General features: G+C 38.3%; 1 protein-coding gene across 1 annotated transcript in view; it reads left to right on the plus strand.

The window, feature by feature from the left end:
* The window catches only part of LOC110026121 (alpha-mannosidase 2), a gene marked incomplete in the record, with an annotated part of 25,501 nt that extends 18,396 nt beyond the window's left edge, over window positions 1-7,105 (plus strand). Inside the window, 1 exon segment of the mRNA XM_020726937.1 lies at window positions 4,049-7,105. Within this exon segment, the coding sequence (XP_020582596.1) occupies window positions 4,049-6,787 (2,739 nt within the window).
* Window positions 7,106-15,379: the final 8,274 nt, after the last annotated feature.

Here is a 15,379-nt window from a genome sequence, read left to right on the forward strand (position 1 = left end):
ACACTCCTCAACAAAATGAGTTAGTCGAGAGAAAAAACCGTCATTTCCTCAACATTGCTTGCTTCATTTTGTTTCAACTTTAATGTCTTGAAACATTTTTGGAATGATGTCATTCTAAATATCACATATCTCATAAATAGAGTTCCCCCCAAAATTCACAAATTTTGAACCCCTTTAGCTGTCCTGATGTCTCGCCTCCCTACCAATCGGAGCACTGCCCCTACTCAGAGTAAACTTGATCAAAGATCTATAAAATGTATCTTTCTAGGATACTCCACAACTCAAAAGAGGTATCAGTGGCTTGATCCGACCATAAACAAAGTCTACGTGAGTATCGATGTCTTCTTATTTGAAAGTGTTCGTTATTTTTCTAGCTCAACCTCTAGTGAGGGGGAACTTGAGTTCCCCGACATTGTCCCTTATCCCACTCCTATGGGTGGTCCTCCCATTGTACCTACCACTGAGGTGTGTCATGTCCCTTTGAATGCACAATTTCCTCCTCCCATTGTTCGTGTCTACACTCGGTGCACTCGTCCGAATGCTCCTACTCTGATCCCGCTACCTCAATACAAGACCTCGACTGCACTCCGGGCGACATCCTTAGCGCGACCTTCTTCCGAATGAGGAGGTGAGTCTCTGAGTAAGGTACATAATCAGATATACTCTATCTATTTTATGACAAAATATGTCTCTTTCCATAGTTTATTGTCGATTTATAAAGCATTTGCTACTGTCCTGATGGACCATCAAATCCCTGCTACTATTGAAATTGCTCTTGCTGATCCAACTTGGAAAATAACAATAATGGAGAAGATTAATGTTCTTCAGCGGAACCATATGTGGGGCGTAGTGGACCTTCCTCGAGATAAGAATACTGTAGGGTGTCGATGGATTTTCATCACTAAGTTCAACTCTGACGAGTCCTTTGAATGCAACAAGACAATATTAGTCGCCAAAGATACTCTCAGACCTATGAAGTTGACCATGATGAGATATTTACTCTAGCGGCTAAGTTAAACACTATTCGAACCCTGTTGTCACTTACGGTGAATCTGGATTGACCTTCATTCCAACTAGTTATTAAGAATGCATTCTTGAATAGAGAGATGAAAGAAGAGATGAACATATCTCTCCATTCGGTTTTTGATTCTACTACTCCCAGAGGACAAGTGTGCAGGCTACGAAAGCCCTTTATGGGCTAAGCAATCCTCAAGGGCTTGGTTTGGCAAGTTCACAAAGGTGGTCGTGGGCCATGGTTTACGCACGCAAACTCAATCGAATCACACTCTCTTCTTCCTACATTCCTTCAATGGTCGGGTCGCTATCCTTATTGTCTATGTTGACGATATTGTTCTTGCATGTAACGATCTCCCAACATTGGAGACTTTAAAAGACATTCTTGCTTCATCCTTCAAAACGAAGGACTTGATATCTCTCTGGTACTTCTTAGACATGGAAGTGACTCGATCGTCTCGGGGAATTTGTCCGTCTCAGCGCAAATATGTGATTGATCTCTTGACAGAGAACGACCTTTTTATGTGCAAACATGTTGTTTCTATGAATCCTAATGAAAATTTATCTTACATTCTCAATGTCGTGCTTATGAGAAAGACTCATCTACCTCACTCCTACTCGCCCCGACATATGTCACACAGTTGGAATAGTGAGTCAATTCATGCATGACTCCTATGAGCACCACCTCAAGCTGTCCGTTGTATTCTCTACTACTTAAAAGGTACACCGGACTCATGTTTGTTTTTCTCTTGTCACACCTCTAGGTCTATTGCGGTTTATACAATACTGGTTGGGCTGGATCAGTACATGATTGACGTTCCACCTCGGGTTATTGTTCATTTGTATGGGGCAATCTTGTCACGTGGAAAAACAAAAAAAATAATATGTGGTTGCTTGAAGCAGTGTTGAAGTTGAATTCATATTTATGTCCTTAGAAATCTGTGAAGCTCTCTGGCCACGCACCATGCTCCGCGAACTTCGTATGCCAACATCCATCCCGCTGCAGCTATTTTGTGATAATAAGACTGCAATCAACGTTGCTCACAATCCAATCCAACATGATCGTACCAAACATATGAAGATCGACATACATTTTATTAAGAAAAATATTGAGTCTGGGGAGATTTGTGTTTGCCCTTAAATGGTCAACTAGCGGACATCCTCACCAAGGATATGCCTCGTCATTTGTTCGATGACTTCATGTCCAAGTTGAACATGACTTACATCTTGCTTCAACTTGAGGGGGAGTATTAGATTTTAACGGTTTTTCTTAGCCGTTATTACTTATTATTTGCTCTTATTCCCTTATTATGTATTTCCTATTTTGTTTTATTCTATTTTATTTTCGTTCTTAGTTATTTTATTTTATTTTATTTCTTTTTTTTATTATGCTTATTGTAATTGAGGTTAAATACCTCTCCTCCTATCAATAATATTGAGTTGTTATATTTCAAATCTCAAAATATAAGAATACATGATTCAACCTAGGCAAATTCAAATTTGACCTTGGTCAAGTTGTCCTCTTTCCACTAGTGTATCCTGCAAAAATGAAGATAGATTTACTAAAAGGTCCAACACCAGTTCAAATTTGCCATAATTGGTTTAATCAAACTCGACAGTTGGTTTTTGCGTGTCTTACTTACATGGAGGAGTGCCCTAGCAACTGATGCACCTCCTTTCCAAGAAAGGATTTTGAAGTTCATTAGGAATGACAGAGCAGTTTAGCGGAAAAAATTTGCATACGTAAGGCGTACGTTGCGCTGCACATGTTTTGGAGGTTATACAAGAGGTATAAGGGAATTATATCTGCATTGTACCTCCTTGTAACCTCCATGTAACATTCTATAATCTACCTTTAACCTACAAATAAGTTCTTAATATATGAAAACAGAAGCGCGAAACTTATTTGGAAACTTATTTGCAGAAGCGCGAAACTTATTTGTAGGTTACAGGTAGGTTACAAAAAGTTACATGGAGGTTACAATTAAGTATAGCGCGGATATAACCCCCTTATAAACTCCAAAACGTGTGCAGCGCTGCGTACATCTTACGTACGCAAATTTTTTCCCAGTTTGGCAGCCTCAATAGCTCTTTTCAAACCCTCATTTAATTGACAATTAAACACCAGAACTGATTGGACAGTTAAAAATAAATAGCCTGCCTACCTACCTTAAATTACCCGTAACAATTGTTACGGGTGGCAGATACCCAATAGAGACATGTTACCCGATAAAACAACCTAGTAAATTACCCGTAACAATAGAGACATGTTACCCGATAAAACAACCTAGTAATAAAATAATAGACATGTTTTAGACCAAAAAATCCTCATTAATACACAAATAATATCTTAGAAAGTCTAACAGAAATTTGTCCAACAGTATAATAGCAAATTACATAGAAGTAAATAATTTAACATTCAACATTGACTAGAGGTTTAAAGTATTTTACACTTAAGATTTCTAATTATAAAATGTTAAATTAGGTTTGGATATTGGGCATTCAGGAGGCTAATATCAAACTCTCTTAGGCTATCCCAGTGGATTTCTCTCTAAATATTAAATCTGAATAACTGTCCTAGCAGATCTAAAATCAATTGCTTTATTTGATTCGGTTGGGTTGGATATTCTTTCAGAAAGGCATAATCATTATCCCCATGATGTACATGTTAATTGGTTTCTTTTGAACATTGTAGCACTTGTGTCTCCATCCCACACCTCTTTCATTACTTAGTTTTGAGAATGGGTAATTTTTTTGTCTCTGCTTTATGGTCTTTTAGTGTTAACCAGTTGCATTGTTGGTAGATTCACTCAGCTTTACGGATTTGCTGGCTACTGTATTTTTTTCCTGACTCCCATATGTCTGTTTCCATCATAAGGGCTCTGCCATGGTGCCTTTCAAGAAGGATACAGCAAACTTTGTTTCTTTAGAAGCATAGTCGTTTGTTTTATTCTTTCCTATTCCACCATAATTTTTTTCTTTCATACCATTGGTCACTCTTGCAAGGTTTAATTCATATTTGTCAACAATTCAGATAATAGAGGGAAATATGTGGTTAAATGATACCATCGGATTTGTTCCCAAAAATTCATGGTCAATAGATCCATTTGGTTATTCAGCTACCATGGCATACCTTCTTCGGCGAATGGGCTTCAGAAACATGCTCATCCAGAGGACCCATTATGAAGTGAAAAAGGAGTTATCTTTGCACAAAAATCTTGAATATATATGGAGACAGAGCTGGGATGTGGATGAAACGACAGATATATTTGTCCACATGATGCCGTTCTACTCTTATGATATTCCACACACTTGTGGACCCGAGCCAGCTATATGTTGCCAGTTTGATTTTGCTCGAATGCGTAGTTTTGGGTACGAATACTGCCCTTGGGGAATTAGCCCTGTCGAAACAAGTCCTAGTAATGTGCAGGAGAGAGCATCAAAGCTTTTGGATCAGTACAGAAAAAAATCAACTCTTTATAGAACCAACACACTTCTTGTTCCTCTAGGAGATGATTTCCGTTATGTTAGTGTTGATGAAGCAGAAGCTCAGTTCAGAAATTATCAACTGCTCTTTGATTACATAAATAGCAATCCCACTTTGAGGGCTGAAGTCAAGTTTGGCACACTTGATGATTATTTTGTTACTCTACGTGAGGAAGCAGAAAGAAAGAACTATTCCCTCCATGGAGAAATAGGATCTGGAGAACTTAGTGGATTCCCTTCTCTTTCAGGCGATTTCTTTACTTATGCTGACAGGAATCAAGATTACTTCAGCGGATACTTCGTTTCAAGGCCGTTCTTCAAAGCTGTAGACCGCATACTGGAACAGACGCTACGGGCATCGGAGATTATGGTTTCATTTGTTCTAGGATACTGTCAGAAGTTACAATGTTCAAGACTTCCTATAAGTTTTTCTCACAAGTTGACTGCTGCTAGGAGGAGTCTAGCTTTATTCCAGCACCATGATGGAGTTACCGGTACTGCAAAAGATCATGTGGTTGAAGACTATGGGACTCGCATGCATACTTCTTTGCAAGACTTGCAGATATTTTTGTCGAGAGCTGTTGAAGTCCTTCTTGGGGATATTCATGACAAGAGAGATCCTACAGTGTTGGCCAGTTTTGAGCCTGAGCAGACCAGATCCAGATATGATGTCCAGGCGGTCCATAGGATTCTTGATATTCATGAAGGGCAGTCCCATTCAGTAGTCTTCTTCAACCCTTTGGAGCAGACAAGGGTTGAGGTTGTTATGGTTATTACATCCACACCCGACATCTCTGTCATCGACTCAAATGGAGCCTGTGTTCCGAGCCAAGTTTCTCCAGAACTGCAGCCATATATGAAGGACAAAATTTTCACGGGCCATCATTGTCTTTATTGGAAGGCTTCGGTACCTCCAATGGGCTTGGAAACTTATTATGTTACTCGCGGATTCAAAGGTTGTGAAAAAGCAGCTCTTGCTGAAGTGAAGATATGGCCAGATCTGGGTTCCTTAACATGCCCTTTTCCTTATACCTGTTCAAAATTAGAAGGAGAGAAGGCAGAAATTCGCAATGCCCACCATACCATCGTAGTTGATGCAACTCATGGTTTGATAGAACAAATTATTCATAAAGATGGCCGAAAAACTGTTCTTGGGGAAGAAATAGGTATGTATAGCAGTATTGGAAGCGGAGCCTACTTGTTTAAACCGACGGGTGAAGCTCGTACGATTATCGAGAAAGGCGGCCACTTCATCATATCATCGGGGCCACTGGTGCAAGAATCTTACTCTGTTCCAAAAACTAAATGTTCTAAGGCACCAGTCTCTCACAGCACACGAATCTACAAGCTAGAGAACACCATGCAAGAATTACTAATTGAGAAGGAATACCATGTTGACATACTAGGTGGAGAATTTAATGACAGGGAACTTATTGTCAGATTTAAGACAGACATCGACAACAAGAGGATTTTCTATTCTGATCTAAATGGTTTTCAAATGAGCAGGAGAGAAACTTATGATAAAATTCCAATACAAGGTAATTATTATCCAATGCCTTCTCTTGCCTTCTTACAGGAAACATCAGGTCGTAGGTTTTCTGTGCATTCGAGACAGTCACTGGGAGCAGCAAGCCTTAAGAATGGTTGGCTGGAGATCATGTTAGATCGCCGTCTTGTTAACGATGATGGCCGTGGCCTAGGACAAGGAGTGATGGATAACCGCCCGATGAATGTTGTCTTCCAAATCCTCATAGAATCCAATGTTTCTGCCTTGCACTCTACTAAATACTTAACGCTCCATCCATCAATTCTTTCCCATTCTGTTGGGGCTCACCTAAACTACCCCATGCATGCATTTGTAAGCAGGAAAGAGGAGGCGATACCGTCGAAGCCGTCCTCGGGAACCTTTGCTCCTTTGTCTTCTTCCTTGCCGTGTGATTTGCATATAGTGAACTTAAAAGTTCCGCAGCCTCTGAAGTTCCCCCAGGCTCAGTCAGTTGAGCCAAGGTTTGCCATTTTTTTACAAAGAAGAGGTTGGGATTCTTCATACTGTAGTAGGGGGGAGTTGGAGTGTTCATTAGTGAGTAATGAACCTGTGAATTATTTCAACATTTTTAAAGATCTTTCCGTTCAGAATATGAAGCCAACTTCCTTGAATCTCCTGCATGATGACCCTGAAATGCTGGGATATGCTGAACAGCGTGGCAATGTGGGCCAGGAGGTTAATATGGTGCTAAATCCCATGGAAATACAGGCATTCAAATTAGAGCTGCAACAACGAACTTGAGTACAGATATCTGATATCTGAATAGTTTTAGTCATGGTAATTACTTCTTTGTGTATCATTCTCTTGACCTCAGAGTTTTTTTTTCTCTTTTAATGGTACTGGCATAAAGGTTTCTCGCAAGTAGATGAGATGGATACTTTTATATCCAAGCCTTGTTCTTCTCTACATATATCAGTTTGGTGGCATTGAATTTTCCACAACTTGGCAATTTCAACTTAATTTTCTAGTTCTTTAAGCTTAATTTTTCGTTGAATTGTAATGAAATTTGTCATAGTTTTGGGCTACCAAACAATATCTTGTATTCCTCTGAATTTTGGCTATTTTATCTTTGATGTTATGCAAAGAAAGCTTGTTTTCATTGCCTCTGTTACTTTTGCTACGATTTTTTGTTTTTATGATACATAAGAATTGTGTAATATGCATGCAAATTTCCCTAAATATATTTGAGGGAGGAGCTTAGATGAGTTGAGTGAGTTCGGGAAACTTAGGCTTCTTTATATGTTATGTTATATATAATAGATAGATGCGCATGGTCGTTATAGCTGCGCCATATGCATGATATGCCATGGTTTGGGCATGCGAATATTGTCGGTGTGGCTTGGGTACAATCTAAGGACATCCAAGGACATAGTGATGATGTTTGTATAACTCTGCATTTAAAATTTAGTAGATTTGGATATCCTTATGAGCCTTCGTCTCCCCACGGCGCCACCTTCTGCTGATCCTATGGCTTTTGGACGCCTGATACCTGTCTTTTTTGCTGATGGTGTTCATTGTGGCTCTCAGCCTCTTATGGGTCTGATCAGAGGCATTGCATCTTCAACTTTTCCTGCTCCCATCCTTCAATCGCTCCACCTTCTTAGTGCCACTGTAAGCTCGCTCTTTTGATCCCTGAAACAACTATCTGTTGAAGTTGGCTTTTGTAGGAAAGTTCATGGCTTGGAGACCTTCTCTTCACTTTATTAGGAATTGGGTGCTACGTATTTAAATGCTGCTTCATTTTATTTTTACGTTTATTGTTTGATTAAAAAAATTGCGTCATAATGATGGAACGGTCTCATGAAATGTTAATTATATGTATTATCTCTATTCTATTAATTTATTATCATTTTAAAAGAACTCGTAATAATAGTTGGGGCATTTATGTGCATATATCACTCAATTCTTATGTATTTCATATCTAACACCTTACCTTTATTTATTTATTTTTTACAATTTATTACATTTATACGACCACAATCTTTCATATAAGATCAATAATCACCTTTTTACTGTTAAATTTACATTTATACGACCACAATCTGTCATATAAGATCAATAATCACCTTTTTACTGTTAAAAAGTGAAATATAATTTTTCATGTATAGGAAATGTATATATATGTAAATATTGAAGATTTTGTTTTAGATATGTAAATACATAGGAATTGCAGGATATGTATATAAGTCCTTTTAATAATTAAAATAATATTGAACTTGCTGAATTTGAAATTGTCCGGATGCGGGGTGCCCACCCAAGGAATAGAGCATGATAGAGAAGAGGGAGTAGAGAGGAGACATCAATAAACATTATACAACACAAGCTTTATTGGATAAAATGACTCCTAGTTTAAGATTATATTTATGCCCTGTAATCATTAGATTTGTGAGAGTTATTTTACGACATTATAGACGTGTCAGATACGTCAGTCGGTAAAAATTTCTTCAGTTGGTAGATATTTCTTTAGTTGAGGGACTATTGTCGATTGGTGCATCTCAAGCCGGTCGACTCATCCTAGACTGAGCGGTCCACCTTAAACCGATCGATTCACCCTTTGCTGATCGGTTTCAGGTTCGACCACATCTAAATGGATTCACATTATTGGTATAGGGTTTTAGTTCTAGTCATTCTAAGTTTTTTTTTGTTGTTGTTCTTGATGCCCAGCCATAAAGGTCCTGACGGATCCCAGTACTAATCCAGCCGAAAATGCTGTAGCCATGGACCAGGAGAAAAATTTGAGTACGTAAAACGTACGCAGCGCTGTGTATGTCACGGAGGTTATTCAGAAGGTATTGAGGAGTTATATCCGCGTTATACTCTTGTAATCTATCTGTAACCTATAAATATATGAAAATAAATGCGTGAAACTTAGTAGAAGGTGATAAGGTACGTAGAGAGGAGCAGGAGATGATCGATCACCGAGATGGTCCTCCCAAGACTCACGGGGAGGGACCGAAGGATCCCAGATGTCTCCTAGCATAACTAGGTTGGCATTGTTCTAGAAGATAAATTCTTTCTTTCTTCTCCTCTGAGTTTCCATTTTTTGTCGTCGTTCCTTCACTTCCTCCATGATGGCTCTCGAGTTTTCACAATAAACTTTTGGCTCGATCGCCGCTTCCGAAACTTCTATGTTGTCGGCGAGCGATGCAAAAGAGATACGATCTGTACGTTCTTAGTCCTTCAATCTGACTCTGACAGGCAGCCAGCGGCGAGCGGGCTACAGATAGGTTCAAGCGGACCTAGTCTTCTACAAAGACCAGTTTAAGAAGGTTTTTCGATTGCCATTAGGGCTGTCACAATGGCTCGTTGTTCATGAACAACTCGTGTTCGACTCGTTCGCTAAGTTAACGAGCCGAACACGAACTACTACTAATCAATTTTATATATATATATATATATATATCTTTGATGAGTAATATTTTTTAAAAAATTAATTGACTATAAGGATAAAAAGATTTATAATCAATTAAAAGTGTTAATAAAGAAAATAGAATAACAATTATTAATTTAGATTCAAATGATTTTTAAATTTTGCCTCAATCCTTAACATCTTATGGCTACGTGATTAGGGTTGTCAAAACGACTCTTTTTTTCGTGAACGACTCGTGTTCGGCTCGCTAAGCAAACGAGCCGAACACACTTTTTGAGCTCAAAATATAAACGAGCCGAACACGAGCTGAGCCTGGGCCCGCTCGTGTTCGGCTAGTTTACACCCCTAGTTGCCGTTGTGCAGGGAACTTCAATCAATCTTCAATGGTTATGGAGTCCTTGCGGCGCAGGTGGTTTCGAACTCCGTGGAGGCGATCGTGACTTTCTTTCTTTTCAGCCAGATGATTAAGATTTCCTGGACCATTGAACTGTTCAACCATTTCTTGATCTTTAAGGTCGGTCGAAATGGATATGTCCAGCTTATTGCAGACAATAAGATCCAGCAGTTGGGGCTCGAAAATAAGATGAAGGATTAAAAAATCAAGTTTGTGATTGCCTACTGTATAATTGGTTGGAGGATTCACGCTCTTCATGAAGCGTCCAAGCCCTGCTCTCTACTGGTTGGACTCGTCATCGGTAAACAGGGTCCAAGCACATATGTCGGCCGTTCATTCTCTTTTGGCTTCCCCAGGTTCCAAGAAGTCCGTAAGGATGCCGTCAACTGCTTGTGCCTTGATGGTCGTTCAGGGGACATAAGAGATGTCAAACTTGCTTAGCTCTATCGCCCACTTTAGTGGTCAACCAGAATGCTTTGGCAGAGTGGTGATGACTCAAATCGGGTGCACTTGGAAATACGGTCGGAGCCTTCATGTTAAAATAATCAAAGCAAATGTTAGTTTTTCTATAATTGGATATATGAGTTGTCTTTTGAAGTCGTCCTTGACTAAGACTGAGCTAACCGCCTATAGTCTGACTCCCAGGAAAGTTTTTCCTTTGGCTGCAGACTCTGGAGAAGAGGAGGAGATGCTAGGGAGTGTTTCAACCTTTAGAAAGCTTCTTCGTATTTGGTCGTCCACTCAAAGCTCTTGGCTTTGCTTAAAACCTTGAAGAAAGTGACACATTTATTACCTGACTTGGAAATAATTCAGCTAAGTCCTGCGATTCTACTAGCTAACTTTTTTATCTCTTTAGTGTTCCAGGTAGACTACATGTTAACAAGTGCTTGGACTTTTATACCTTTTGTGGACATAAAGTATCTGAAAATTTTGAAGTCTCAGTTTCGAATGTACATTTCAAGGGATTTAATGTCATGTTGAATTTTTTAAGTGTTTTAAAAGTTTCTTTTAAGTCTTCAATATGTTATTTTGTCGACTGACTCTTAACTAATACATCATCTATGCACCCTTCAATATTTTTTTCTTTCTAATTTACAAAAAATACATCCATCAAATGATGGTACGCTGCCCCGACATTATTCAATCCAAATGACCTGATATTATAACAATAAATTTCTTTTTCTTCGCTAGTAATAAGAGCAATTTTTTCTGCATTAGCTCGGTGCATTTTGATTTGATGGTACCCAGAGAAAGTGTCCAAGAAACTTAAGATGAAGTGACCAACCACAGAGTTCACCAGGGTATCGATCCTCGGAAGCGGGTAACTGTCCTTTGGGTAGGCTGAACTCATGTTCGTGAAATCCATGCACATCCTTCATTTACCACTGGCCTTATGAACCATCACGACATTAAAAATCCATGTAGGTTACTGCACTTTTCACATATAGCAGACATCTTTGAACTTTTGTACTTCTTCTCGGATGGGTCCTGTTAACGTCGTGGCCGAAGTCCTGATCTTTTTCTTCATCGGTTGGATGGATGGGTAAACGTTCAGTCAACGACATATTACGTCGATCAATATCCCTGGCATTTACGCCACTGTCCAGGCGAAAATACCTCAAATCTTTTGGAGGGTCTGGATCAACAAGTATCTCTGTCATGTATTAGAAGACTTGCTGGTTAAAAAATAGTTACCTGGTTCTCCATCGATGACAGGGATCCCTAGGGTAGTTTCGCTAGTTTTTAGACATTCTCCCATATAGTTCTGGATGTCCAGTGGGTCATGTTCTACACTGTTGAATGCTCGATGATAATTGATCCATAATTGCTCCAAGTCGCCCTGAACAATGATAATCTTCCCATTTTCTGGAAACTTCACCGCTACATGGTACGTGGAGACTATTGCCCTGAAGGTATTCAGAAGCGAACGACCAGAGATGGCATTGTAGATTGGTGGTGGAGAGTCCACCACAAGAAAATCCCCCATGGATGCAAACTACTTTTCACTTTCCCGCCAACTGACTGCAAGGGCCATCACTCTGAGTTCCTCTTTTCGTTCGCCCAAGAAAACATACAACAAGCCGACTAGTGCCACCAACCGATTGATGGACAAACTCAATTTGTTGAACAAAGATTTGAATAACACGTTTATAGAACTCCCTATGTCGATTAAGATGCTCCCCACCTGAAAGGTACTGATCATTGATGCCACGACAATGACATTGTTGAATGAGTTCCCCTTTGAGGGCATGTCAGCGTCCGTGAAGATGAGGGGAGGGTAGGCCCTCCTCCTTGGGGCAATGACAGTGCAGAGTTCCTCTGTCCGACACCTCTTCCGAGTTGTTCGTCAGGAGTATTCAGCTCCTTCGAAGATGGTGGGCACCGCCCCGACTATATGGATGACATTTATGTGCACTGACTCATCAGGGACTTCCACCATCAGGGCTTTTCTCTGTCTCTGGGTCGCTTCTCTAGGAGCAACAAATTACTTCAACTTCTCTGCCTTGATCATCTCCTCAACCAAGTTTCAGAGATGTCATCACTCCTTTGTATCATGGTCGTAATCTCAGTTGTATTTGCAGTAGTTCTTGGTATCCAAAAGGAAAGCTCTATCTCCCATCAGAGGGGCTTTCTTGAAGTATTCTTTATCTTGAATGACGTTCACTATCTCCACCATGAATACTCTCATGGGAGTAGCTTGAAGGCCCTCATGACAGTGTTGCAGCCATTCATTGCTTTAAATAGGTCTTTCATGGTACATAGCTAGTCGCAGGGTCTAACTCCTCGGTCGACTTCCTTGGTTGTTACTCTGATTGGCCCTGTTGTTACTGTGGGGTGGTCATCCGTCATTATACCGCAGACGGATAGGGGGACACAGGTTCTCCTTCGGCTTCTACCCACGGTTCTGTGGGGGCCTCTTCTATAGAGATGATTTGATGTTTCGTGTACAGTGATTCTCTCGTAGACGTTAATGTACTTGTTGGCAATCTCTAGTAATTCAGTCAAACTCCGAGGTTCTTCTAAGTTGAGGTCAAAGTGGAACCTTTCGAACTTCAGGCCCTGAGTTAAGGCAACCTGTGCCATATCAAATCTCAAATCCTTCACCTCCAACATTTCTCTCTAAAATCGTATAATGAATGAGTCTATGCTTTCATTTGGTCCTTGTTTAAACTGCCATAAAAACTGTGCACTTTTCTTCAGTCTCAGTGTGATTGCAAACTATGCCAAGAAAAGTCTTCTGAAGTCGAAAAAATAAGAAATCACTCATGAGGGTAATGAGTTGAACCACCTCAGAGCTGATGATCTCAGGGTGGTGAAAAATAATAGACATTTGAACGCGTTAGAGATCTTTAGCAAACACATTGATGATTCGAAGGAAGCAAGGGGTTCATTGGGATCCGATGGATCCTTGTAAGCTTCCAACATCGGGATTTTAAAATTTCTTTGGGGATTCCACTCCTAAAATTTGAAGAGAGAAAACATTCTCTGGTTGCCATGGGGTCTCAATATGCCCAAATCGCTTTCTATCCATCATTGGAGCTGTGACAACCCAGTCGGGCATGAAGTTAACCAAAACGGGAACAAACGGTCGGATGGTAGAAATCCTCTGTTATTCTATTTCTATCACAAACAGTTTAACAATTAGAAAGTAGCTTTACAACAACTTCGTGAAAAAGCTGATTAGATGGAAGCTGGAATTTGCACATTATTGTTCTTCTTAAATAATACAGTTTATCTGCCTTTTTATTTTTTTACTTTCTTGGGATCTTCAGTCGAAATGGTAAAATATATTCATCATATAATCGGTAGCCTCAAGACATGTATTTGAATTTGAAAAAAATTATCTAAGAATTTGCAATCGATTATAGTATATTTTACTTGGTCTTATCGTATGTTGCCATCTTTTTACTCGAACTTATGTCTGACTTTGCGAAATATACTTTGTCAATTTAAATCTCTTAAAATCTCATTAGTTCGGATTTTTCATTCGTACTTTTGCAATCTAATTTTTTATAGCACTTATAAATTTATCATATTATTTTTGAAGAGCTATTGATCTATTCATCTTATTTTTGTTTTTTTTTCTTGAGTGTACAAATTTGATGTTCCATCGAGAAAATTTTAAAATCTGACATGAACCTCAAAGCATTTTTCAGTAATACATATTTCAAATTCAAATTGAAGTTCATCCAAGCCTGAATTTCAATAAGTTGATTTTAAAATTGAGTGCCTCAACAAAATCAAGACAAATGAAACACTTGTAGTGTTTGATGCATTAATTGAAAGACTAAATAATCTCTAAATTTAGTCCATTTATAGTCAAATAAAGCGGTTTGACGAGAGGAATTCATCGAGCCCAAAATCATCTAATTATAAGATTCTTACGGCACCTAAATGTTTAAGAAATTACATGTGGCCAAGGAAATTAATATGGATTGCCCTATAAAATTTTTTGCAATTCTAGCTAAATATATCAAAATATCCATCTCAAAAACAGTAAATATGCCCCAATTCTTAACTTTAAGTAATGAGAAAAGAAAAATGCACTCCCAACTCACACCATTACTCTTGATGAGAAATCCAAGCGAACAATCACCAGTTGTTGTAGTCGCCAACTATAGCCTCTATGGCCAGCTCTGCTATAGCTACCAAGTGCCGCTTTTTAATAACTACTACTTTTATAGCTACCAACTATAATTATTATAATCTAATTATAACTATTATTGACAACAAGTCTAATAAAATTATGATCGTCAATTTTTGTAATTTTATAGTGGATTATTTTGATTGAGTTAAGCCGAGTGATTTATTCCATATACAAATCTATTTCACCTAAAAAAAATGATTCTCTTACATCTTCATATGTCTGTGCTAGAAAAATATAATGAACAAAGTTATAAGATTTCTCTGCAGTTGAAAATTTTCGAATACACAACAAGCTTAGTTATGTATAATTTTTTTGGCATTCTCTATGTGATATTTTCATTATAAACTTACATAAATACCACTTAATTCATTTGTATTTACATGACGATCATCTAAACTTCAAATTTCATGCATGAGCCATCTTATCCATGCATGGAAGTTTTATTTTATTTTTTTGAGTTAAAATAATGTCATTTTTATGTAATATAAGGAATTTTTATGTTAGATATAAAAATACATAAAAGTCAGGTGGTAAGTTTGCAAATATTTTTTAATATATATTTTTATTTTTGTATACTACAACCTCATGTTGAATGTACCTACTCCAACCCCTAAGCAACTTTGAACTTCCACTATCTTAAGCCTATAGGAGCGCTTAATTTTGTTCTTCCAATTTAATATAAGTATATAACCATTCCCCTCTAAATGTTATTGTTTTATATAACCTTCAAACTCAAAATAATTAAATAATTATGATTTTTAACTCCTTCACACTTCAATCATTTACCAAGCTTGTGTACATCATTTATAAAACATTTATTTAAATGAAATGTTAATTCATACTTACATTTATTTAAAAGATATGATTTTTTGTTATATTTAGAAATTTTTTTAACAAATTTATTTGTAATTTGACAATTAA

Source organism: Phalaenopsis equestris, unplaced genomic scaffold (genome assembly GCF_001263595.1).
Source record: "Phalaenopsis equestris unplaced genomic scaffold, ASM126359v1 Scaffold000352, whole genome shotgun sequence".
NCBI classification, from domain to species: domain Eukaryota; kingdom Viridiplantae; phylum Streptophyta; class Magnoliopsida; order Asparagales; family Orchidaceae; genus Phalaenopsis; species Phalaenopsis equestris.